Consider the following 27,590-nt stretch of genomic DNA (forward strand, 5'->3'; position numbering starts at 1 on the left):
TGAAAAAAGTCAATTTACTATAATAGAAATCCTATTAAAATTCTTAGAAAATGTTTCACTGTGAGAATTAGCAGCAATATACACAGCTGGTCTTTTGAATCCTTGAAGGTGACCTTTGATAATTTTCCGACGAACATCTTCAAATGCATATTTCTTCATTACTTGTCCTTACAACAAAGATTATTTAGGATAAACTAATGGGGACTTTGCGCCATAGACCACCACACAGACAGTTCTTAATCCACCGCTGCTCCCATTGTTTAACTGCAGTTGACTTGTTTGGCGATTTCAGCATGGTGTTGCACCCACATCTGTTTAAAAGAAGAAAGTTTCAATTATCATAATCTAACCCCGAGTCATCAAACTCCAGGGTAAACACTTATCTCTCTTACAGATGGACGGCTGTATGACATTACTTAGATACTGTAGCTGGGCTAAGAGGAGTCACCGAACTGATAAAATATGTGGATATCAGTTACAAGTAGACAAATTCATGGTTAGAGCAATTTGGGGAGATCTAGTAGGGTACTCAACATGTAGTAATTCTACTTCAATACAATGTCAAGAGTGACATAGCACAGAAAAGGATACAGGTGATTGATGCGGCCAGGCTAGTTCAGAACCGACAACAATGGAGTGAATTAATTCGGTCCTATCATTGCTGCTGAACTGGCGGATGGGAGTTTAGTAGTGGTTAGTTAGTTAGTTAGGTCACAAATGTAAAACACACATGGAAAAAGATTGACTTCCATAGGAGTATCAATCACTAAGTCCCAATTTTAAAATTATGCAACTCAGCATAATCTGCAACCAAATTACTGCTCAAGGAAGGCTACATTGTGAACTAGCTTTCATTTTAAATCGTGTTAATGTGCTGGATAGGACATTCTAATAATGAGTTAATTGGACAAGTTAATGTATATCCATCTATATAAAGTCTAGTGTCAAACACGCATCCAGAATGCAAAATTATCCATAAAGGAAAAAAAACCTGTTTTGGTCAAATGTCTCAATGCTTAAAAACACCGCCTTTAAAAACTATGGAAAAGGAACCAATCAACATCCAGCACTCATCATAAAATCATCCAAAACAACAACCACAATACATACTCAGGAGTTACATGTTGTAATGCTCCAGTTATTACAGAACCATGGATGCTTTGATTAGTTGTGTGCAACGCTTTGGAAATCTGCTATTTTATTATAATACTCCGCTGCCTGAATTAAATGCAATAAAAAGGGACACCCAGTTCTTATTAGTTGAACTTAAGGAGCTGCATTGTATATGTTCCACAACATGTCTAAGGCATCACATTGCAGGAGCTTTAACATACATGGAAAGCTGAAATATCTTTGCATTTCTAGAGTTACTCAACTCCTGGGTCTTCCATGAAAGAGATCCTCATCCAAAGCATAACCCCATGTAATTTTTCTAGCCTGTCCATTTGCTCTCTGCATCTCCAAGACATGCTCCCAATTCAGGACTGCAAAAGCAAGAGAACTACTCATGGAGAATTCGCTATCTCACAACTGGATGCAATCGAGAAAATTGCTGAGTAAAAATGCATTTAGTTCCAGATACCTGTCCTTTTGACCAGTTTTTAAAATGGCTCTGGCTACAAGATGTCAAATAATTAAAATTTTTGCAAAGACGTCTCAGCAGACATCTTGTACCAATCCAAGTGCATCAAGCACATTGGTGCACACATTAGAGGGCGCTCGGCTGCACCAGTACCTTGCGATTGGACCACAATCAAGTCGAACTCTTATTCTTTCATCTATTTGTTGTTTACCTGGTACAAGATTTGGTTTCTTCTGTTGGGCACACTCCTAAATTAAGTCGCCTTAAGTTGTCCATTTTCTGATACCCTGGTGACCTGAACATAATGTGAAATTGAAAGTATAGTAACTGTAAACACATGAAATAGTTACGACATTTATGGAATTCTATCCTAACGGGGCTTAGCAACATGCATTATGATTCATCTGGGAGAACAAAGTGTAAACCTGCTATGATGCTTCAGCTTGTTGCTCAGGGTGACCAGTGAAAGGGTTTCAATATTTATTCTGAATGAGATTGCAGATGTATTTAACAGTATAGAGTGCTGGTCCCCTACAGGGAAACAAATTACTGTCAAGTTTCTAAGACTGTGAAACATCCAACCTTGATTTCAGCAACTACACCACCATCCCCCCCTGCCCCATGCTCAGCATTTTGAATGAGCATTTATAGGGAATGCAAAATTCCTGACAGAAAGTTACATTTCTAAAAAAGCCAAAGGAGATTGTTCTGGGGGGAAAGCTCCTCTCCAAACTTTAAGAAGGTGAACTGGAATCAAGGAAAATGTTTACAATGCAAAGATCTGCATTGATCATCGATGCCACCTTTGGGTCTTGCTCCCAGGCAGCCAAAATTTTGGCTATGGCAGTCATTAAGTGGACACTCACTAATTTTCAAGCCAACCTATAACCCAAAGTCAACATAAAACCATCAACGGTTCATTTTTAATGCGACTTCAGTGTTAATGACTAGATTTATACACATCAATATCGGAGCTTCCAATGGCAATTCATGATAGCACTCCCAACAACTCAACACAGTCAGGAGTTTCTGAGCGAGCACAATTACCTTGCAAAGATATCAAGCTGAGAGGTTGCAAAGTGACTGGGTACACTGACTGGCTTTCCAAACTGCAGTTTTAACGGCTGTTTGCTCTGTAACTTGCCAATAATTCCATCATTCACTGGCAGCCAGTCCATACTGGGAACAAGCAGCTGGCTGGGAAGCAGACAACATTCATCAATCAGATTGTCGTCGGGTTCAGTCATATGGTTCTCATCTCTACCTGAAAAAAAAAGTGTTATGAGAAGTGTTAAACTTTGCAAAAAAGCAACACCTTCTGTATGAATTTATTAATGCACAAATGTGGTCTTCTGTGCATTCAAAAATCCCAATATCAGTTGCTTTGTGAACTTAGTACCCAGAGAGTCACAATTAAAATCAATGGAACATTTTATTATAGAAGGTAAGATGAAGAAACCCTTTTTTACCTTTCCCTTGTGATTAACCATGCAGACCCCATCAGCTGGGATTGTTGCATAGCAGATCTTAGTCTCAGTTATTGTAGTTCCATAAATGTTTCAACCTAATTCCCCTCTCTCCTTTGCAAATGATTGGGCATTAACAGCATTGTGCTCCCATTGAGACGTCTCTCCAAGAATCTATAATGGCAACTGGGAGGCCTGAGTGACATGCAACCCTGAGATTCAAAGCTGGAAGGCAGCATAAGTACATCATGGCTAGATGCTCCTTGCTCTACCTTAACAACGTGACTTCACCTAAACTTCAGAAGACCACCCTCTACTGCACTGTAAACTTTTCCATTGCCCATACCAACCTTCTTTCTGCCAACCCTTGTGCTGTGAGCCTATACTCACTAGATACACTGATACTGCTCAGTCACCTCTGGCACCCATACAGTCTCTCATCACATCAGTCTGGGCAGGATTCAAACTAAGGTCACAGAGTTCACAACTCCAAAGTACCATACCAAATCAATCCAAATTTGCTGTGCTGCATCACTCATACTTCAGAACTTTAAAAAAAAAAATGAGCTACAGGGCATATTTCGCAAAAGAGTCAAAAGGTGAAGCTATTATAAGACCTCAACTTGTAGCATTCCTTTATTCTCGAGTGACCAGATCTCATTTCAGTATTTGGTTACAGTCTCAATTATTTCTAGAGAGGACTGTGCAAATTACTATCTGCTCGAGGAAATACAATATACCTGTACCACAATTAAATTTCTGGTTTTCCATCAGCAGGAAGTGTGTGAACATTCAGATTGTAATTATAAGTAAAAACTATGTTCAGTTTTACTTATTTGGCTTGAGTTGACATGATAATGAGCAATATGTTTATAGCAAACTTAAAAAAAAATTGCAAAACACGTACTGGAACTGTAGCATTACAGGACATGGTGTAACAGTATGTAGTGGGCCATTTAAGCAGCCGATGCTCCTAAACAACCATTCCTTAACTTTCAACAATTTTCTGGATTATAACAACTACAGAAAGAGACTTTCCTTGATTGGATTCCCCTGCTTTATACTAACCAACATTAGTAAATGGCGTGCTAATTCCATCAATTTTTTCTTCAAACAGAAAATCACCCTCTACCCCAAACACAATCTTATACAAATACTTCTTATAAGTTGCTTCTACCCCAACAACAACTTTTATTTATATAGCGCCTTTAATGTAGCAAAGCATCCCAATGCATTTCACAGTAGTGATGTAAGACAAAACAGATAAATGTGACACCGAGCTACCGAAGAAATTAGATGACCAAAAGCTTGGTTAAAGAGGTAGGTTTTAAGGAGCGTCTTAAAAAAGAAGAGGAAGCGAGGCGGAGAGGTTTAGGGAGGGAGCCCCAGAGCTTAGGGCTCAAGCAGCTGAAGGCATGACCACCGGTGGTTGAGCAGTTATAATCAGGGATACTCAAGAGGGCAGAATAGGGTTGTGAGGCTGAAAGAGATTAGAGATAGGGAGGGGCGAGGCCATGGAAGGATTTGTAAACACGAATGAGAATTTTGAAATCGAGGCGTGGCTTAACCGGGAGCCAATGTAGGTTACCACTGCCAAGTTTTGGATAACCTCAAGTTTACGTAGCGTAGAATGTGGGAGCCCAGCCAGGAGTGTGTTGGAGTAGTCAATTCTAGAGGTAACAAACGCATGGATGACGGTTTCAGCAGATGAGCTGAGGCAGGGGCGGAGACGGGCAATGTTACGGAGGTAGAAATTGGCAGTTTTAGTTATTCCGCGGCTATGTGGCCGGAGGCTCATTTTAGGATCAAATATCACACATAGATTGTGAACAGTCTGTTTTACCTCAGATAGATACTAGGGAGTGGGATGGAGTCAGTGGTAATGGAACGCAGTTTGTGGTGTGGACCAAAGACAACGGCTTCGGCCTTCCCAATATTTAATTGGAGAAAATTTCTGCTCATCCAGTACTGGATGTCGGATAAGCAATCTGACAATTTAGAGACTATAGAGGGGTCAAAAAAAGTGGTGGAGAGGTAGTGCTGAGTATTGTCTGCGAAAATGTGGAAACTGACTCCGTGTTTTCGGATGATATCGCCAAGGGCAGCATATAGATGAGTAATAAGAGGGGGCCAAGGATAGATCTTTGGGGGACACAAGAGGTAATGATGCGGGAGTAGGAAGAGAAGCCATTGCAGGAGATTTTCTGGCTACGATTAGATAGATGAGAATGGAACCAGACGAGTGCAGTGCCACCCAACTGGACGATGGTGGAGAGGCGTTGGAGGAGGCTGTAGACAGGTCCAGGAGGACGGGGAGGGATAGTTTACCTTTGTCACAGTCACAAAGTATGTCATTTGTGACTTTTATGAGAGCCATTTCGGTACTGTGGTAGGGGTGAAAACCAGATTGAAGGCATTCAAACATGGAGTTTTGGGAAAGATGGTTACAGATTTGGGAGGCGAAAACATGTTCAAGGACTTTGAAGAGAAAAGTGAGGTTGGAGATGGGGCGGTAGCTAGCAAACAGTGGGGTCAAGGGTGCCTGATGACCGCAGATTTGAAGGAGAGGGGGACAGTACCGGAGGAGAGAGAACCATTAACAATGTTGGCCTACATGGGAGCCAAAAAAGGATGTTGGGTGGTCAGCAGTTAAGTGGGAATAGGGTCAAGGGAGCAGGAAGTAGGTCTCATGAACAAGATGAGCTTGGAGAGGGGTCAAGAGGGAAGATCAAAGAGAAACTCGAGATAGATGTGAGTTTAGGGCTAAGGCAGGGGGAAGCCTCAGGGGAAGCTTGGCCCGGTGGGCTAGACAAAAGAAGTGAACGTGCAGATCGGATGGTCTCAATCTTTGAGCAAAGAAGTCCATGAGCTTCTCACACTTGTTGTTGGAGGGGAGTGTGGTGGAGACAGGAGAGAGGGGTTTAAGATTATGATTAGCAGTAGAAAATAATAGCCAGGTGTCATCTTTGCATTCCAGAATGATCCTGGAATAGTGAGCAGTTTTTGCATACAAGAGTAGGACCTGATAATGCTTTATGTGGTCGAGTCAGATCTGGCGGTCAATGGCTAAACCAGTTGTCCGCCACATCCGTTCAAGTCTGCGCCCTTTGAACTTGAGGGAGCGAAGATGAGGCTGTACCAAGGGGAACGTCCAGGGTAAGAAACATAGAAAATAGGTGCAGGAGTAGGCCATTCAGCCCTTCGAGCCTGCACCGCCATTCAATATGATCATAGCTGATTATGCAACTTCAGTAACCCATTCCTGATTTCTCTCCATACCCCTTGATCTCTTTAGCCTTAAGGGCCACATCTAATTCCCTTTTGAATATATCTAACGAACCGGCCTCAACATCTTTCTGTGGTAGAGAATTCCACAGGTTCACAATTCTCTGAGTGAAGAAGTTTCTCCTAATCGCGGTCCTAAATGACTTACTCCTTATCCTTAGACTGTGACCCTGGTTCTGGACTTCCCCAACATCGGAAACATTCTTCCTGCATCTAACCTGTCCAATCCCAAAATAATTTTATATGTTTCTATGAGATCCCCTCTCAATCTTCTAAATTTCAGTGAATATAAGCCCAGTTGATCCAATCTTTCTTCATATGTCAGTCCTGCCATCCCGGGAATCAGTCTGGTGAACCTTCGCTGCACTCCCTCAATAGCAAGAATGTCCTTCCTCAGATTAGGAGACCAAAATTGTACACAATATTCAAGGTGTGGCCTCAACAAGGTCCTGTCCAACTGCAGTAACGCCTCCCTGCTCCTATACTCAAATCCTCTTGCTAGAGAGGCCAACATGCCATTTGCCTTCTTCACCGCCTGCTGTACCTGCATGCCAACTTTCAATGACTGATGTACCATGACACCCAGGTCTCGTTGCACCTCCCATTTTCTTAATCTGTCACAATTCAAATAATATTCTGCCTTCCTGTTTTTGCCACCAAATTGGATAACCTCACATTTATCTACATTATACTGCATCTGCCATGCATTTGCCCACTCACCTAATCTGTCCAAGTCACCCTGCAGCCTCTTAGCATCCTCCTCACAGCTCACACTGCCACCCAGCTTAGTGTCATCTGCAAACTTGGGTAAGAGAGAGTAATGGTTTTAATAGGGACTAGGGCATCAAAGGTAGTAGTGAGGGTGTGGTTAAGCAGATCAGTGGTTGCAGAAATGTCATGGTGAAAGGTTGGACAGTTTAAAGACAAACCCCAGTCAAAAACAAATTGAATATTGTGACTGAGTATGCTAGGCACATGATTTGAACTTACAGCAGAGCCAGAGTTTGGTGAGCAGTCTGAAGAGCAGGGACATGCTATCCTGGGTGTCTGATGTAGCAGTGTATATTGGCAGACAGCCAGGTTTAAGGAGACCCCATATTCGGATCACCACCATTAGTTCTCTGAGCATGCCAAGTGAGGTACCATCTCGGAGAAAACTAAATCCTGGACGAACAGGAGAACTCTGAAAATAGAGATTGGAACATCAGTAAGACATAAACCTACACATTGGTGTTAAAAGGGAAAGCATAGAGGGAGGACTGTGCTCAAAATATATTCTTCTCAGCTATTTCTATGCCATTTTCGTGCTTGTCGATTTTTGAGAATTCTCTCACCCCTGGCGAGACTGCTCTGATGACATTGTAAGGGGAAAACAACTCCCCCACCAGATTCCCAGTGACTATGAGAAACATGGAGCTGTGATTTCAGACAAGCCCAAGAGCTGCTCTACAACCACCTGATCTCAGGGTGCGATCATCTGGGAAATTTGCATTCTCAGTCAATAGCAGGGTTTCCCAGGATTAACAGCTGAGAGCTTACACCAGTTCCCACTGTAATTGAGGTCACTGGAACAGCCACAAGGGAGACCTAACTCAAAGGTCTCATGGTGAGTGCTAACATCGATATCAAAAAATAAGGAAGGAAAGGAGGAAATATTAGGCGTGTACAATTTTCCTTGTATAACAAGTGGGAGTGGTTTAATCAAAATATAAACATTTGAATCCAACTATGCCAGCTATCCTTCTACTTGCCCTCCAGACATTTTCCTTCCATTTTTCAGATGAAACGTTAAACCGAGGCCCCATCTGCTCTCTCAGGTGGAAGTAAAAGATCCCATAGCACTATTTCGAAGATGATCAGGGGAGCTATCCCCGTGTCCTGGCCAATATTTATCCCTCAATCAACATCACTAACATTATCACAAAATGGTCATTATCACATTGCAGTTTGTGGGAGCTTGTTGAGTGCAAAATGGCTGCTGTGTTTCCTACATTACAACAATGACTACACTTCAAAAAAGCACTTCATTGGCTGTAAAGCGCTTTAGGACATCTGGGAGTCGTGAAAGGCTCAATATAAATGTAATCTTTCTTTCCCCATTAAAATTATTGTATATTAAGCCAGAATATAGTGTACTGAATTGTTATACAATTTTAAATGTTCAAGAAGTATTTGTACACTGAATGTATTTGTGCATAGCTCACAGTTAATGCTTTGGACATGCTGGTTAGAGGCAGCCTAACAGCAGACATTTTGTGCATACCCCTCACCCATCATTATATTCTTCTCAGCCACATTCTGAATGGGGGCAGTGGACTGTGCTTTATGTACTGTTTTGGACCTCAAACGCTGGATGAAGACTTGGGCAAGAATTCAAGAAGCACAGGAGCTAAAAATGTGCTGCAAACAGTAAAACTGCAGAATCTGTTCATTTTAACATGATGCAAGCATTCCTCAATATTTTAATTTTGTTTAAGTGGTCTTGATGTAATATTTACCCAATGGATGAGCCCTATCAAATAAAACATGTAATAAATATCCTGCTCAACAGATTCATTAGAATATAAGCAGCAAGTATATGAATGACAAGTCTTTAAAAAAAAAGAAAATAGGTGCAAAGTTTGGAATACAGCGAAGATGTGTATATGGTGAGTAAAATTAGTGCAGCACTCATCACAGAATATACTTTAACATCTCCCTGAAACAGCTAAACAAATATCTGGTTTTGTCCCTGTCCTGACTTGTGACGGCAGGAATGGTATGGGTCTCCTGATCACTGTTGGCAGTGCTATACTTAGGGAATGTGTGTTTAGAACACAAATCTCTCAAACATGTTGGTAAAGAAAATCAACTTAAAGACTGAACATCCCATATAACGGACTGAAATAGTTCTACAAAATCATCAATGATGGGCTGAACAATGTAGCCAGCTTTAAAAGCAGTTTGACAGGTCCAATCTTTAAAGAGAAAGATTTCCTAATAGTTTGGACAAAATACCTCTTTCTTGCCACACCAAAGTCTTTCTAATTTGGTACAAATATTTTCAGAAATACAGCTCTATATTAGAACTAGACTCACCTGATTGGGCAGACTAGCTAGCAGGTATAGCACAAAGTCCCCAACCCACTGTATGAGCTGCTGAAGTGACTGCAACACCCAAGCATCCAGGACAAACTCTTCAGTTTTCAGATTTATCATAACTTTATCAATATCTGAAAGAGAGCATCAGTTAGACCCTTTAAACAATTGGGCACTTACAGAACATCAAGTATACTTTTGGAGTGTTTTATAGGAATGGTTAGATAAAGATCACATCTGCTGGACACATTGGTGCTCCTGTTAAAAAGCGTTTCCTCCAGTTAGCAAAGCAGGGAGGCTAGTATTGAGACTGGGCATACTTTCCAGATGTCCACTTTATTTAAAAATCGGCTAGAGAAATACAACACAAAGATCAATTAGCTACGGCAACAAAATAAACCCCCAGATAGGAGTTAATACGGTGCAATATGTAACCGTATTCATATGTACTGATTGTTTAGAATCACCATCCCCTACATCTTTGGACGAAACAGTCCAGCTTTTAAGGGATTCTCCAGAAATTTCGGAAATGTAAACCAGATGTCAACATTTGTTTTCTTTTAAAACCCTTCATCTTCGTCAAATCAAGATATGTTACAGCACAGAAACAGGTCATGTGATCCATCTGGTCTCTACCAACACTTTCCTGCTAAGTAGTAACACCTACCTTGTTGGAACAGCAACATACTGACTGAGAAAATAGTTCTGAACTCATTGTGCAACAAAACCCCCCCTTTCTCAACAGCAGTTTGGTACAAAAATAATTTCACTACATTAACTTATTTTTGTATAATTAAAATTTGCTACAATTATATTAACCAGTGGCTCAGTGGGTAGCAGAATGTTGTGGGTTCAAGTGCCACTCCAGGAACCTGAGCACATAAATCTAGACTGACACCAGTGCAGTGCTGAGGGAGCGCTGCACTGTCAGAGATGCCATTTTTCGGATGAAACATTAAACTGACCTCTCAGATGGATGTAAAATATCCCATGGCACTATTTTGAAGAGAAGGGGAGTTATCCCTGGTGTCCTGGCCAATATTTATCCCTCAATCAACATCACTAAAACAGATTATCTGGTCATTAACACGTTGCTGTTTGTGGGAGCTTCCTGTGGTCGTGAAAGGCACTATATAAATGCAAGTCTTTCTTTTTATAAATCTTAATACACACTCGTAAAATTATAGAACATTGCAGTACATCATACCTGTGGTGGCTCTTTGGTAGAGCTATCCAATTAAGCCCACCCTACTGCTCTTTCCTCTTGGCCCTGTAATTTTTTCCCTTCAAGTATTTATCCAATTCTCTTTTGAATGTTACTATTGAATCTGCCTCCACCACCCTTTCAGGCAATGCATTCCAGATCACAACTCACTGTGTAAAAAAAAAAAAGTTTCCTCATGTTACCTGTGGTTCTTTTGCCAATCACCTTAAATCTGTGTTCTCCTTCTGCCACAGAAAACAGTTTCTCTTTATTTACTCTATCAAAACCATTCATGATTCTGAACACCTCTATCAAATCTCCTAACTTTCTTTGCTCCAAGGAGAACAATCCTAGCTATCATCATAGGCAGTCCCTCGAGACGATGATGACTTGCTTCCACACCAAAAAAAAAGGATGAGTTCACAGGTGTTTCAAATGAAGAACCCGAAATACATCCTCAAGAGTGGAAGATGCCTGTGCGTGGATTTTTTTAATGCGTGGTGGTCGTTGCACACCAGCCACCACACGGCTTGACAGAGCTAGGTCTTGGTCCACTGGCAAGGAGACCTGCTCTGCTGTATGGACCTAGTGCGCACACATATCGCAGTGTTCTGCATATATCCACTCCCATATATACTCCCATCTCTCCCAACATAACTGGTCCCTCATCCCTGGTACCATTCTAGTCCTGTTCTAATTTGTCTACAAACTATTCAACCCTATCTTATGATGGAGAAATTAGTTAAGATATTCATCAGCAATGAATGATTAGAATTTAAACAATTATCCCAGATCTGCCCTTATCCAGTTTTGGAAATAAATAGCTGCAAAAAATGAAAGAAGTCAGAGTTTAACTACAGCTATTCTTGCACCTAAGGATGTCTGCAATCTATAGTTGAAACTTGAAAACTTTCACAGGAGTGTCTTAGTTGAAGAATCAGAAAGCTATAATACAAATCATTTCTTGCATCTGCATTACATGGTCCACATACACAAATTGGACACATACCAGTGTCGGTGTTTTTACAGCAGATCTCAGTCAGTCGCTCTCCAGGGCTCTTGTCTGGTGTGTTGAGCAGATGTGGTCGAAGAAGTGATTTAAGTGTGGAACCGATTGCAATCAACAGCAGTTTTGCATGGAAATCACAGGCTCTTGCCAGTGTGTTTGTTGATAGCTTACACAAAGATGCCTTCATGGCAACAATTCGAGTAGATAGAACCTTAATCAGAGCGAAAAAAAAGAAAGCGATTTAAATATGGGCACACAAAGAATATTTTCAAATCTCCAAGGAAACACATTAATAAATTGAGCAAAACTAACAGCTCTCCCATTATGTCACTCAAGATAAGCTGGATGACAAGGGTTTAAGGACGAGGTGCTCTCAAATCAATCAAAATATAACATTCAGCTACCACGGTGTGGCTGTGTTCCTTCAAGTCTAACAACTCCAATATTTGGCGTGTGACATGCAAAGAAGCATTTAGCATGTGTGAATTTCTCAAACAGAGGTATCAAAAAATGGAAGCAGCAGCTAAGTATTTGGATAAGCTAATCCGATAAGAACAAAGACTTATTTCTATAGTGCCTTTCACAACCTCAGAATGTCCCAAAGAGCTTTACAGCCAATTAATTACTTTTGAAATGTAGTTACTGTTGTAATATAGGAAACGTAACAGCCAATTTTCACAAACCAATCTCTTACAAACAGCAATTAAATAAATGACGTGGGATCTTTTACGTCCATCCGAGAAGGCAGACAGGAGCCTCGGTTTACTGTCTCATCCAAAAGATGACACCTCTGAGCATTCCCTCAGTCCTGCAGAGAAGCGGCAGCCTAGATTATGTGCTGAGGTCTCTGGACTGGAACTTGAACCCACAACCTTCTGACTCAGAGGTGAGTGCTACCACTGAGACAAGTTTGCATTTGAAGCAGTCTACTCGAATGGCTATATTATTACATAAATTAAGGAAAATTCATGTAAATATTAGGTACAGAATTTAAAATTCAGAAATTCTGCATTAGTGATTTTATTTTTATATTTATATATATTATGTCCGCTTCAATAAACTGCTTATGTTGTCATGTAGTAATTTTTTTAAAAGGGAAGTGGATAAATATTGAAAAAGAAAAATTCCTAGGTATGGGCCCAAGTAGATAATTTTCAGTGAGCTGGCACAGGCATGATGGGCCAAATAGTCTCCTTTATGTGTTGTTAAATTTTATGATTCTATAATTTATTAAGAACTAGCAGAGATCTGCAAAACATTTGCAGTCAAACTAGAATCTTTATTGCAACAGTACTTGTTCAGACTGTTACCATCTTCATCTATAGAATCAAAGCTGATGTCCTCCCTCACTCCCCATCCATCTCTCCTCCCCTTCAACTTCCTCCCTCCCACTGCGCGCTCCTCTCGCTCCGCAGCAATGCCCGGGGAGCCCTCACTCCCCTGTGACTGCGCCCCGCCACATCCACTGCTGCCTCCTCATTGGAGCAGACCCAGCATCAATCAAAGTTTAAAGATTCACACCATCGCGTCCCGCCCCGATTGGTTGCAAAGCCGGGCAGGCCACGATTCCCCCATTGGTCGGTGCAACTGTCACTCAGTTTACGTTTTCAGCCCCCGGCCCTGCCTCCGCCCCAGGACAGGCAAAAACTGACTATTATAGATTAGATTAGATTAGATTTAGGTATCCAGCTATGAGAAATACAATATCCTGAATTTTAAAACCAGTCGGTGGTTACTAATTATAACAAGCAGAGTTTCAAATATCTGGATTTGTATACAGTATTTTCCCAATTGTGTATCTCTTAACTGTCCCATTTTAATCAGGACATCACAATATTAACCAGTATCATTGAGAAGATTAGCACCGACACACAAGATTCACAACTGGCCAAATCAACTGTTTTGTCAATGCTCCAGAAAGTTGCAGACCTGCCCGGCCTGTCCTGAATTCCACCCTTTCACCACACTCCAAGTTCAGAGTTGTGCTCCCTGAGGATACAGTATGTCAGCAAGATAGAGACAAGCAGAGCTTTTTTTTTGCACTTACAGGGTTAATAACTGGAAAAGCAAAAAATAAACATTCCAAAAATAAAAATGACTATTACAGACGCAGGTTTATAACTGCATACCTTGCACTCCATTAATCCTTTACCTGTTGCAAAGCCTGATTCTGGCGTGTATATTCCTCATGTAGTTTCTCCACGAGGTTTTGCACCATGTTAGGCTGCACATGCAAGAGGATGTCCCACCAGTCGTAACCAGTCACCATACAGTACTCCAATAGGAAGAGTAGGTGACGCAATGATGTGCTCATATCTAATGTGTGACCCATTGACGGAGAGATCCTCAGCATACTCAACTGTGAGGGAACAAGATAACGAGGCAGCCTTCAAAATTTCAAGAAAAAGGACAATGTAAAATTGCACTTCACAAATAATCGTACTAATTCACAAAGAAATGAACCAGCACAGGCGCACAGGGGCCAAATGGCCTCTGTATTGTCAATTCTATTATTTCATGACCAAATATCAACTTTTAATCCATGAAAAAGGTCCCAAAAGCAAGCGGTAAATAGGTGCCCCTTGTATAGAAACATAGAAATTTACAGCGCAGAAGGAGGCAATTTCGGCCCATCGTGTCCACGCCGGCCGACAAAGAGCCGCACGGCCCTTGGTCAGCAGCCCTAAAGGTTATTTATAAACCTGTGAACAATGACGGAAAGGCAAAGAGCACCCACTCCAACCAGTCCGCCTCACACAGTTGTGACACCCCTTATACTGAAACATTCTACACTCCACCCCAACCGGAGCCATATTTGGGTAACTTTTCTTATACCATTACCCTTAAAAAGGGGGCAGGGCTGGGAGACAAGAGTCACACATTGAGTGGCACTGCAAGGGAATCTAGATTTATCCAGCTTGTCTAGCCCCAAGAAGATCCCTAGTCGTCATATTTTCAATCTTTGTGAATACAACAAAAAAAAAGTTTTAAGTCGCAGGAGGAATATTAAATGCAAACACACTTAAATAGTTCAAAAATAGCAAGGGGGGGGGGCGGGTATTTCTGTAATGTTTAGCACTTTACCTGCAAAGATGAATTTGAATTTGAAATGATTGCCTAATCTTGTTAAGTGTTTTTAAATTGTTGAATAACTCTCTGATTAGTCTCAACTTTGTTCTTACCTTTCCATGGTTGTCTATTCCAACCAATGCCAATGAAGTCCAGGACAACTGTAATGCTTTGAAGTGTACAGAAGATGCAGTTGTACGCTGCCGCTTAATGGCTTGGTCATCTGTTGGTCGCTGGGAGGGAGTGCTGTAGAAAACTCCCATTGTTTGCAGTGAAAGCCTGTGAACAATGTGAATAGTTCCATCGTGGAATGCTAATGCAAGGCCTAGAGGGAGGCAGAAAAGCTAGAATTTAGTACAAGAACAGTGCTCTAAATCAGACACAAATGCACTCGCACAGCCCAACTATCAATGACAGTTCCATTTCATTGCACAGGATATTTAATTAAGTATGGAGAAAGATGCTATGTTATAATCACGTAACTAATTGCCCGATAAAAATACCATATAGCTACAAAAATATGTTAAAAAATAAACACATGAGAAATCGTAACAGTGGCATATTCTTCTTACTGCAGTGTAAGGCATCATTTAACTTTTCTCTGTCAACTGGTCTCTCTATCATTCCATGTCTTCCTCGAGGAAGCAGGGAAAGTCAGACTGGCCTGAAAACAATGTCAATATGATTCTACCAAACAGGGGATGAGCAGAGGAAAGCAGACTCCAGCTGGTCACCTAGCTAATGCACTCCCCCCAAATACAGGCAACTCAAATGCTCTGCTCTCCTAGAGCTGCCAGACTGGGGTCTGATGAGCTGAAAGCCATCCTGCTCCGTCACCATCATAGCTGCTCTTTCAGCAGAGAATTTTGATTTACATGATCCTCTACTGCAGATATTATACAGGAGCCAGTTTATAAGAACATAAGAAATAGGAGCAGGAATAGGCCATACGGCCCCTCGAGCCTGCTCCGCCATTTAATATGATCATGGCTGATCTGGTCACGGACTCAGGTCCACTCCCCTGCCCGCTCCCCATAACCCCTTATCAGTTAAGAAACTGTCGATCTCTGTCTTAAATTTATTCAATGTCCCAGCTTCCACAGCTCTCTGAGGCAGCGAATTCCACAGATTTACAACCCTCAGAGAAGAAATTCCTCGTCATCTCAGTTTTAAATGGGCGGCCCCTTATTCTAGGATTATGCCCCCTTGTCTAGTCTGCCCTATCAGTGGAAACATCCTCTCTGCATCCACCCGGTCAAGCTCACTCATAATCTTATACGTTTCGATAACACCTCTCATTCTTCTGAATTCCATTGAGTAGAGGCCCAACCTACTCAACCTTTCTTCACAAGTCCACCCCTTCATCTCCGGAATTAACCTAGTGAACCTTCTCTGAACTGCCTCCAAAGCAAGTATATCCTTTCGTAAATATAGAAACCAAAACTTTACGCAGTATTCCAGGTGTGGCCTCACCAATACCCTGTATAACTGTAGCAAGACTTCCCTGCTTTTATACTCCATCCCCTTTGCAATAAAGGCCAAGATTCCATTGGCCTTCCTGATCACTTGCTGTACCTGCATACTAACCTTTTGTGTTCATGCACAAGTACCCCCAGGTCCTGCTGTACTGCAGCACTTTGCAAATTTTCTCCATTTAAATAATAACTTGCTCTTTGATTTTTTTTTCTGCCAAAGTGCATGACCTCACACTTTCCAACATTATACTCCATCTGCCAAATTTTGCAGATTGTGTGTGTCCTCCTCACACATTGCTTTTCCTCCCATCTTTGTATCGTCAGCAAACTTGGCTGTCCCTTCTTCCAAGTCGTTAATTTAGATTGATTATATCATCACCAATTTCTAAATTTCACCATAACATAACCAAACATCATCGAACAGAAAATTAAGTCCTCAAGGAGTCCACTCTGAAGGATTTTTAAAGCCACCTGTCACTGGACAATTGGATGAATACTAATAAAGTTCTCATGTTGGACTCCATGTTAAGGCAAGTACTAACCGAGCCCTGGGAAGAATTTGGTGTCTGTTGCCACCTTTAGGTCAGTGCTGGTCAGCGAGATGGGAAGTTTTGGTAAACCCACAGCTGTCACACGATCTAGGTCATTGGTTGCAGATAGAATCCGCCACTTCAGAATGCTCGGCTGTTTATCACCTAACAAAATAAAATCAGAAAGCACAGTAGCGGTGAGTGGAACACTAATGAATGGAAGGTCCATTGCTTTTCAACAATGATACAGGCAGGAAAATGCAACTTTTTATCATAACTAGGATGTTAGCACTGGTACATCCACTTCACAGAACCACTTTACATAGGAATGTACAGGACTAGAAAAAAAAAGTTCGATGTGACCAACCCCATAGTTCAAAAACAGAATACAAAGTTCTCTTAATTGATTTTTTACACAAAATGCCTGTCAAACTGCTTCTTAAAGTTACTGATGTTATCGGCATCAATTACTTCCCTGGGCAATAACATCAGGAATTTTAACCCAGCAGTGGGAACAATGTTATGTTTATTGCCAATTTAGGTCAGTGCTGGAGAAAGATGGGTTTAGGTAAACCCACAGCTTTCAGCATCAAATGAGATTTTCATGTCATGCACAGTGCAATTGAAAATTATCAAAAAATAATCAAAATGGCTCTTTAGTAATTAAATAATATTTGATACAAATGATTCTCACAATGCTGCCCTGTTGTTATACAAACCTGGTCATTTTCAACACACACATTCTAACAGGCCCGTCAATTTTAATAATTTCAGTCTTTTCAGAGAAACATTACCTATACAGACATAAAGGCCTGAACAATTTCAGTCGCCAACAATCCCTGGACAAGAAATCTAGCTCTTTCAAAAAACCAGCACAAGTACGATGGGCCGAATGTGCTGTATGGTTCTATTTTATGACAATTTACTTTTCAGCTCTGGTAAAATTTGCAATTTACCAGTTTACAAATAATTCTGTATTAAACACTTCATCTACAATCCTTTGGTAATTATATGAAACTTCAATATATTAAAACTCCTCTCCTTACTCAAGGCCAAGATTTGACTCTATTTAGTATGTAAACTAAACTTTAAGAGTCCATTTTAATGGAGTGATGAATAACATACATATCTGATGTCTGTCCAATAGCAAGTCGCATAAAACATTGAGTCAACACTGACATCTAGGCAACAAGATGGAAAACATGCAGAGGAATGGTACAGCTAGTTTATCAACAAAGGAGTTGAGCACAGCTTTACACTCACAATCCCTTACTAAGAGCTCACCTCATTCAGTTCACTGAGGAGGCATCAAATAGGGTGGGAAAAAGACCCAAGCTGGATCACTGCAGGCAGCCAGGTTACAGAAACATGTACATTGTATAATTTACTGATTGCAGCCTCTCTGAAATATCAGGTTAAGCCCCAAGCTGTGCTATCTGCAATTTATAATTAATCAGCGAGTCCTGCTTAGAGCAGCAACCTCCATACTCACCCACAGGGGAAATTGGCTGAAAAATATTATTCACTGGTAACCCTTCCTTCCGTAATGACCAGCATTCTACAATGCTGCCAGTCAGACTGGAAGCACACAGCAACACCTGCAGGAGGCAAGACAATGTCAATTACACTTAACTTCTACATTAATTATGTCAGACCTTTTGACTAACCAAATCCCACAAACCTGAACTCCAAAATCCACTGCTCTTTATCTGAAATGGGCATTACCATAGCACATACTTTCCTCCCATTACTCCCTTTAATGCTTCTAATGCCATGTGCCATGCCCCAGGAAGAACAGAATGCTTCTTTAGTCTTTGCTGATACCACTCATGAGCCAGAAAGGACAACCGACAGGCATTTATATAGTGCTTTTAACACTAAAAATGCCTGAAGGGGAGGGGGGAGGAAGGGAAGAGAAAGAGGGAAAAAAATTAGGTGCCAGAAAGTGACATCCAGCCATGAGGGGGATCGAATGCTTGGTTTAAAAAAGATGGTTTGTAAAGATGGAGAAAAACGTGGGAGGCAGATGGACTTGGGGAGAGAATCCCCTCTCTTTGCCCACCATTTTGCTGCTGAAGGCTGGACCACCAGTGGTAGGGAAGGGGATAAAAGGCACACAGGAACAAAGGGTTCAGAAATGTGCACAGGGCTAGAAGAGGCTGCAGAGATAGGGTGGGACAAGTTTTTGGAAGGATTTGAAGATGAGGATTTTAAATTCAATGCATTGGGGGACAGGGAGTTAATGGCAGTGTGGATTGGATTGATGGCAAGGAGGACTTAGTGTGGGGCAGGAAACAGTCAGCTGAGTGAACATCTAGGGCTAGAATTTCGATTGTCGGCAAACAGTAGTTTAATGCCAAAATTACCGTTTTCGTTGCGATACCATTTTTAGGCCTAAATTTCGGCCTTTACTGGCATCGGTAAACTCAGCGTTGCACGAGGATTCGCACCGCAAACCGTGAGTTTCGGCAACTTTAGTCCGAGGCCGGTAGCGCTGCAAGAGAGGCCTTGGGTGAGGGGGGGGGGGGAAATTGCTGAAAACATTCACAAAACCCTTACCTACTAAATTGCTGAAAAATAATTTAAAAATTAAAACTTTAACTTACCTTTTTTGCAGGTCTTCATACTTAGCACTGCTGGCAGGGTTGTACCGCAGGTTTGACCTTGTTGGTATTTGGGGCGTGGAGGAGAGTGCCGAAATTACGACAGTAATGCAATTCGCGGCATTGCACGTCAGCGCACCGATCCCCGGCGGTACGTGGAAACGCCACCGCAAAAAAGTACCCGAAGATCCCGCCGACCGGGTTATCGCCGCCAAGGGTCAAATCACAGCAAAAACCGGGTCGCAAAGTCGGCAAAATTCTATCCCCTTAGTCTTTATCACGGTGTCCTTACAGCACGAGAGTGGAAATCTGGAAACCTATCATTTTGTACAACAGGCCGCTGGAACTTCAAAACTATCACACGCAACTAGCAGACATATAACAAGCAGTTACAAAAAAAGACTAAATTATGGTCGGGTAGTGACAGTAGACCAGTGGTTTTTAGATTTCCTGTGTGAATGATCCCCTGCAAATCTCAATGCAGCCATTGCTCAAACAGTTTTCTATTTCTTGCCCTGCACATTTTAAGAAACAAAAGTCACTAAATGTAACAAGAAACTAAGTGACCGAATGGAGAGTGAAACAATGCATCACAACGTAACATGACTGGTAATCAGGCAGCCCCGAGTAGTTTTTATTAAATTGGTCATCATATTTATGTGGTCATAGCACAGCTCCTCCTGATCATCAGCCAGGATCAGGGAGGCTACTAATAAATGGGAGTCTATCACAATTAAAAGCGCACCGTCAGAAATCCAGATTTCACGTTATAGCCTCACTGACCCATTTTTGGTAATTCAATTATGGCAGCATTTATGTAATGAGGACACTAACATCACCCCTTGCACATTAAGGGCTGGATTTTACCGGTGCTCAGAGGTGGGTTTGGAGGTGGGTCCACTGTCAAAATCTTAAAGATTGACAGGGGGGCGGTATCCCGCTCTGAACCCACCTCCTTGTAAGTTTCCCAAGTGCCAGCACTGAGCGACGGGTCAGGCAATTGAAATACTTAAAAAGCTGTTTAAAGGTATTTAAGCAGCATTTTACCAGCTACTAACCATTTTTCCACCTTTTTGACGACTTTCACGTCGTTCGAGGATCACATTAGGTAAGTAGGTTGGGTTTTCAACAATTCTCCATTGTTCTAAATAGGTGACATCTGCAAAAGTGGTTAAAAAATGACCATTTCACAGCTGTTCACTTTCCAATGTTAGAAGCTGGAGCCTTCAAATTTGGAATTCACTTTTCAGCTTTATGAAGGTTAGAAGTGTTTGGAGTAAACTCTCTGTCCAGTGTCACTTCCTTGGAGCAAGCATTGACAGATCGCTTCTGTCATCTCAACTTCAACTGTCATCTATTCCAGCAGCTTCGGTGCACTTAACAAAAATCTCACCTCGATCCCCATAATCCCACCGCGATCAGCCCCAACACCAACAAGATCACCAACACCACCAACCTTCTCCGCAATCACCTAACAGAGGGCATCAAGCACCTGACCACACTGCTGCCCGGGAGGCCAGGGATGGCCTCACCATGGCCAGATTTACTTCACTTGATGCTATGCACCCTGGTTGCCACATGATGCGCCAGGTTGGCACCACCCCACAGCTATACCATAAAGCATCCCCCTGCAATGCCCAAGCCATTCCTTTCACACTCATCATCATTGCAGGGGGTACTATTATGTCTCACCATTCACTACAACCCACTAAGCCACTTCCAAAGGTGCACACAAATCTATCCAAGAAGGCAAAGTGTTCAAAATAAAGATTTCATTTTGACAACACATTAGCAGAAACTCTACATGAACATTGGCTAAATGACTCGAGTGCCTACCCTTGTGTGTTGTTAGTTGATACGATTGGACAAGGATGAGTGTGAGGGGTGGCTAGTGAGATTGGGATGTGATAATGTAGATAGAGAGGGATGGGTAGAAGTGCAAGGTAAGTTAGTTTGAGTAAGGATCTGCAGTAATGTTTCGTGATCAACTGAGATCATTGAAAGGTTTGTGCCACTGCAGCCAGGTCCTCCTGGTGACATTCCTGCTTGTGCCCTCCTGTGCAATGTCCAACCAGGCTGTGAAAAACCGTGGCCTAACTGTGCAGGCAGCATATTTTGAGGTTCCTGAAGCCACATAGGAATACAAGATTATACTGCAGCTTTAAGAGCAGCCAAGCCTCCAGTCAAAATTGTGATTTCAAAATTAAATTGATTGTGCTTATACATATTTACATTAGAAGTGACAATATTTGAATAACCCAGGGAATTAAAAATGACAGGTGACCAATGTATACCCGAATGTTAATCTAAAGCAGCCTGTGTGTGAGGAGTGGCAGCAGAGCTGTGAAGCGAAGAGATAAGGAAACAGTCACGTTACCTGCTCAGAGGTTTCTCTTGTTAAAAACTTCAGGTGGGTGACAGCCGGGTACTTCTCCTTTCGAGCGGTGTCGGTTGTACAGCGCATGAAGAGCGACGGAAGTAGCTCAGTGTCAATTTTGCATTTCTCGTTTACAACGCTCACACAGACTTTATAAAACTGAACTGGTGAGGAGCTGCTGCCATCCGACGTGGTCACCACGATATTCCCACCACCAGTGAATGCAATGTCTGCCAGTGCAACTCGGCTTCTCAACCGCGATAAACTCTCTGTAGCAGTGAGAACCTGTCCACTGGGTTTCAGTAATGACACAGTCACTAGACCACTGATGGTTACAGCAATCCAACCTTCCATCGGCTTCCCTCCAAACAGCGTCAGGGAAGGGGAGAATTTCACCCGAGAGAACTTCTCACCAAAGTTGGATGCTCCAGACTGATGGGCAGTGGGATGAAAAAAACACATATCATCTTAAAGCTCTAAAAATACTTTTAAAAAAAAATAAGTCTATACCGCAGTGCAGATCTTTTTATAGCTCAGAGGTCCAATAGAAAGTAGAGCTCTGTGCTGCACTAGGCTCTCAGGCAGTGGATCTTGTTTATTAGACACAAGAGCAGTAAAAAAATACTGCGGAACAGCTTGGGTAGGTCAAATGAGCTTTGCTCTGGCCAGAACACATCTGACATTTTCACCTGGTTTGTGATCTTTGTAAATGAAAATTGTTATTAAACTTGGCTAGTTAAATGTTTATACAGTCACAATGGATTATTGATATTTACAACAATGGATGAAATCGGAAATAAGCATCAGGTCTGCTTTCCTCTTATTAACATTTATTCCATATCTGTCATAGATTCTAGAATGGGATAAAAAGTAAATCAGATGGAAGTTCTTCCCAGGTTTATAACACAGCACTGCATCAATATTTATGGACATTTATGCACCAGCCAATTGGTCACTGGTCAGCTTTCTGGATCATCACTGCACAATCAAACATCAATTTGAATTCACCATACGTGACCTAAAACTAACTTCAGGGCCAAAATGATTGAGCACAGACCAGATATGTCCCAGGTAAAAGCACCTTCAATTCAGCAACAGACTACTATTGTTCTGGTCCTATCAGTAGAACAGAAGTATCAGATTTAACCATCAACACCTTTGGTTGTTGACAAAAAATGTAAATGTTACTCTACGTTTTGACTACAGCACAAACCTTTTCCACATGCAAGGCCAACTTGACACCATTGTGTAGCCATGACAAGGCTACAATGGGATCCCCATCCACTGAACTCCCGACTATGCTGTCCCAGCTGTTTACCAGGTGATCAGTCATACTCCAGCATTTCACCCGACCATCAGCGTCAGCAGATAACAAACGGGAACCTTTTAAAGAAACAGAGGTGGACCAAAATTACATTTTTTTTAAAAAAGGAAGACATCTCACTTCAAAAGATACATTTTAGTACCAAGTAATTATGGAAACACTCAGTTCCTATATAATATTTTTTTCCTATTAAATTATGAAACCACAAGAGAAATCAGTCAACAACCTAGCGGTATCTACAAAAAGAAATATGCACAGCATCTACTGCTGTACAAGACATCATACAAGGGAAGAGTTCTTCTCCAAACTCACAGGGAAGATTTCCTCTGTGCATGGTACAGCAAATCAAGTACATTCTTCATAAAAAGTTTTATGACTTTACTACATACAGTACATAACAGAAATATTCCCTCAACATTTCAATTTTCTCAGGTGCTTAAAATGTATTATCTCCCAGCACACCTCCAAGTGAATGGATGGAAACAGGGGAGTACAGCATACCACAAATGCCTAGAAAAAATGTAGTGGTTCAGCTCTTATGCTTGAGGCCTTCAGCGGCCGATGGGCCCTGCAGGGTCTAAAAAGGATAATTTATCTGCATCATATTATAATTTTATTTGTGCATGTCGCCATATTATGCATAGTTTGTTTATCCTATTTGTGGTGCCCTAGGACACTTCTTTTAACATTTTATGTTTCCATCTGGTGACAATGGGGCAGCTCAGTGTCACCCCTACCAGTTAACCAAAATAAGCTTACCAGATTGGTCCCACTCCAGAGAAGTAATCACTTCATGGTGTCCTGAGTTGATGGAGTAAACATCCCAGGGGTGCTCAGTGTCCAAAATGTGAATCATATAAGTAAGATCTGCAAGAAAAAGAGGGGCTGTTTGAGAACGCTATTTAGCCTACAGGATTTTCAATGTAATCATCAAAGATCTAAAATGAAAAAAAAGGAACACACAGCAGGTCGATCAGCATATGAAAGAGAAACAAATGTCAGTGTTTCAGGTGGGCCTCATCAGAATTCAGTAAGGATCTGATCCCACTTAAATTGAACAAGTATCAACAAAAGTTAGCAATTCCCATGAAACAGTAAAGTTTTGGGTCTGACAGAGCTCATTATAAAGCAGTGATAGTTTAGTAAGACCCTAATATAGTGCAAATTTATTTTCTTGTGATAAATGTCATGCATTAGCATGGCTCAGTTGAGAACATTCACCTCCAGCTCAGAAGGTTGCCAGCTATTGACAAGTTTAAATCCTGACAGGAGTCAGAGGCAGAGTTTAGGGAAAAAGTTTTAAACATCGTATTATAGCAAACTATTTCAACTATTGTGTGGTCTCAACATTCAATTGGTAGAGAATATATTTATTTTATTGCAGTCGTCACTCGTTTTTGGTGTATTTTCTGGCTCCTACTTCTTTATTTAGATGCTACAGATTTAGATGTCGGGTCCCTGATTTCCTATTAACATTTTGTATATTTATATTATATTTTGTATCACTTCCTCAATATATTTGGAAGAATTCCCAAGTATTTATCTGGACTCTATCTCTTTTTAATTTTATAAGTAGCCCAGAACCAGTTGCTCCTCTTCCTGCTGAAGACACTGAACTTAATTTCCAAGGGCCTGGTGCTTTTGCAGTCACTGGAATAGTTTGAACCAGTCCCATTTGATATTTTACTGCAAACCCAACAATGATGAACAAAAAAATATCTGCCCAGAAAAATGGACATTGCATTAAAAACAAATTGCTCAAAAGTCAACTTTCCAACCAAAAACATGCACTATAAACACAAATAAAAAAATAAATAGCTTTCATTTACATCGCACCTTTTACGACCTCAGGACGTCCCAAGCCGCTTTACAGCTAATGTACTTTTTACATGTAGTCACTGTTGTAATGTAACAAACGCAGCAAAGTCCCACAAACAGCAATGTGACAATGACCAGATAATCTGTGTGTTGGTGTTGGTTGAGGGATAAATATTGGTCAGGACACCAGCAAGAATTTCCCTGCTCTTCAAAATAGTGCCATGGGGTTTTTATATCATCTCAGAGGGCCACAATTTAACATCTCATCTGAAAGATGGCACTTCCGACAGTACAGCACTCCCTCAGTGGTACACTGGAATGTCAGACTAAATTTTGTGCTCAAGTCTCTGGAGCTGGACTTCAACCTTCTGACTCAGAGGCGAGAGTGCATAATAGTTTGTCATTCAAGTTAACATTACCCAACCAACATCACCAAAAATAAGATAGCCTGTCATTCTGATTCATTGGTGTTCTGGATCATATTGTTCTCAAAAAAAAATCCTCGAGCCCTCCGTCCTTGCAAACTCCATCTCCAACTCCCCTTCCTCTCCAAAGTCCTTGACCGCAACTCCATGTCTGAATCCCTCCAATCCGGTTTCCGTGTCTGCCACGGTACCGAAATGGCTCTCATCAAAGTCACAAATGACATCCTTTGTGACTGTGACAAAGGCAAACTATTCCTCTTTGTCCTTCTTGACTTGTCTGCTGCTTTTGACACGGTTGATCACTCTATCCTTCTCCAATGCCTCTCCACCGTCGTCCAGCTAAGTGAGACTGCACTCGCCTGTTTCCATTCTTATCTATCTAATCGTAGCCAGGGAATCGCCTGAAATGGCCTCTCTTCCTGCCCCTCATCATTACCTCTGGTGTCCCTGAAGGATTTATCCTTGGCCCCACCTCCATCCTATTTCTTATCTACATGTTGCCCCTTGACGACATCATCCAAAAACACTGCGTCAGTCTTCATATATACGCTGATGACACCCAGCTTTACCTCACTACCACTTCTCTCGACGCCTCCTCGATCTTTAAATTGTCAAGACAGTTTGTCCGATGAGCAGAAATGTTCTCCAATTGAATATTGGCAGGACCGAAGCCATTGTTTTCAGTCCCCGCCACAAACTCCGTTCCCTAGCCATTGGCTCCATTCCTCTCCCGAACTTCTATCTGAGGCTGAACCAGACTGTTCGCAACCTTGGTGTCATATTTGACAATGAAATGAGTTCCAACCACATAACCGCAGCATAACTAAGACCACCTATTTCCATCTCCGTAACATCGGCCATCTCCTCCCTTGCCTCAGCTCATCCGCTGCTGAAGCCCTCATGCATGCCTTTATTACCTCTAGACTTGACTATTCCAATGCACTCCTGGCTGGCCTCCCATTCTACCCTACATAAACTAGGGGGTCATCCAAAACTCTGTGCCTGTGTCCTAACTCACACCATCATCATCATAGGCAGTCCCTCAAAATCGAGGAAGACTTGCTTCCACTCTAAAAGTGAGTTCTTAGGTGACTGAACAGTCCAATACAGGAATTACAGTCTCTGTCACAGGTGGGACAGTCGGTGAAGGAAAGGATGGGTGGGACTGGTTTGCCGCACGCTCCTTCCACTACCTGCATGTGTTTTCTGCATGGTCTTGGCGACGAGACTCAAGGTGCTCAGCGCCCTCCCGGATGCTCTTCCTCCACTTAAGGCGATCTTTGGCCAGGGACTCCCAGATGTCGGTGGGGATGTTGCATTTTATCAAGGAGGCTTTGAGGGTGTCCTTGAAATGTTTCCTCAGTTTGCTGTGTAGGAGTTCCGAGTAGAGTGCTTGCTTTGGTCGTGTGTGGTCAGTACTTCGATGCTGGGGGTGTTGGCCTGATTGAGGGCGCTAACGTTGGTGCACACCAACCCCTGTACTTGCTGACCTACATTGGCTCCCGGTTAAGCAATGTCTCGATCTCAAAATTCTCATCCTGGTTTTCAAATTCCTAGCTCTGTAATCTGCTCCAGCCCCACAAACTCCCCCTCCCCCGAGATGTCTACGCTCCTCTAATTCTTCCCTCTTGAGCATCCCTGATTATAAATCGCTCAACCATTGGTGGCAGTGGCTCCTGTTGCCTTGGCCCCATGCTCTGGAATTCCCTGCCTAAACCTCTCCACCTCTCTTTCCTCCTTCAAGACGCTCCTTAAAACCTACCTCTGTGACCAAGCTTTTGGTCACCTGCCCTAATTGATCCTGATGTGGCTCAGTGCCAAATTTTTCATCTCATAATACTCCTGTGAAGCACCTTGGGGACGTTTCACTACGTTAAAGGCGCTATATAAATAAAAGTTGGTTACTGTTGTTCTGTATAAATGCGTTGCCATTTCTGTCAACATAACAGTCATAGATTGTATATGAAGCGCTTGGAGATGTTTCTGAAAGATGTACTAAAGTGCTACAGAAATGCATTTATTTTACTTTACAATAAATTTGGACAGTAATTTGGAATGTGAAAGTTGCAGAACTTTCCCGTCACTGAACAAGTACAATGGACGCACACGGCGGCCCCCGGAGCCAGGCTCAGGATCCCACCTTGCTCCTCCTCGTTCTTCAGGTCAGTGGTGAAGGCCACCAGGTTCCTGCAAGACCAGGCGCACACTAGCGGCACCGAGGGGCAGTAGTTGCTCTTCGGCCGCTTCTCCCATTCGCAAACATACGCCACATCCATGTTTCCTACTGCCGAGGCCTCCTCCTACCCGCTCCCCAATCACCCCCTGAGCGCGGACGCAACCGCCGC

At 42.1% G+C, this 27,590-nt stretch overlaps 1 protein-coding gene across 3 annotated transcripts; it reads right to left on the reverse strand.

Moving 5' to 3' along the window:
- med16 (mediator complex subunit 16) lies at positions 1-27,590 on the reverse strand. 3 transcript variants are annotated; one of them, XM_070859880.1, is made up of 14 exons: positions 27,386-27,590; positions 23,762-23,869; positions 22,892-23,061; positions 21,679-22,110; positions 18,191-18,296; positions 16,711-16,863; positions 14,807-15,018; positions 13,777-13,983; positions 11,625-11,835; positions 9,412-9,545; positions 7,324-7,516; positions 2,630-2,846; positions 1,794-1,877; positions 1-311 (listed from the first exon to the last, which is right to left on the reverse strand). In XM_070859880.1, the coding sequence occupies exons 1-14, from the start codon at positions 27,519-27,521 to the stop codon at positions 185-187; spliced, it is 2,490 nt and encodes an 829-aa protein (XP_070715981.1). In that variant the 5' UTR covers positions 27,522-27,590; the 3' UTR covers positions 1-184. The 3 variants fall into 3 exon arrangements, 2 of the variants coding, with proteins under 2 accessions (XP_070715981.1, XP_070715982.1); XM_070859881.1 differs by lacking the exon at positions 21,679-22,110; XR_011587595.1 differs by lacking the exons at positions 1-311; positions 1,794-1,877 and adding an exon at positions 7,054-7,135 and having other exon boundaries at positions 2,761-2,842.

Source organism: Pristiophorus japonicus, chromosome 18 (genome assembly GCF_044704955.1).
Source record: "Pristiophorus japonicus isolate sPriJap1 chromosome 18, sPriJap1.hap1, whole genome shotgun sequence".
NCBI classification, from domain to species: Eukaryota; Metazoa; Chordata; class Chondrichthyes; family Pristiophoridae; genus Pristiophorus; species Pristiophorus japonicus.

What these genes read in the sequence shown, in the direction of transcription:
- med16 (XM_070859880.1), bottom strand. Translation starts at nt 27,521, where the DNA reads ATGGATGTGGCGTATGTTTGCGAATGGGAGAAGCGGCCGAAGAGCAAC. An exon ending in TGGCCTTGCATGTGGAAAAG is followed by an intron (nt 22,111 to 22,891) that starts GTTTGTGCTGTA and finishes ACTGCCCATCAG; the next exon opens with TCTGGAGCATCCAACTTTGG. An exon ending in CAAGAGAAACCTCTGAGCAG is followed by an intron (nt 18,297 to 21,678) that starts GTAACGTGACTG and finishes TGCCTCCTGCAG; the next exon opens with GTGTTGCTGTGTGCTTCCAG.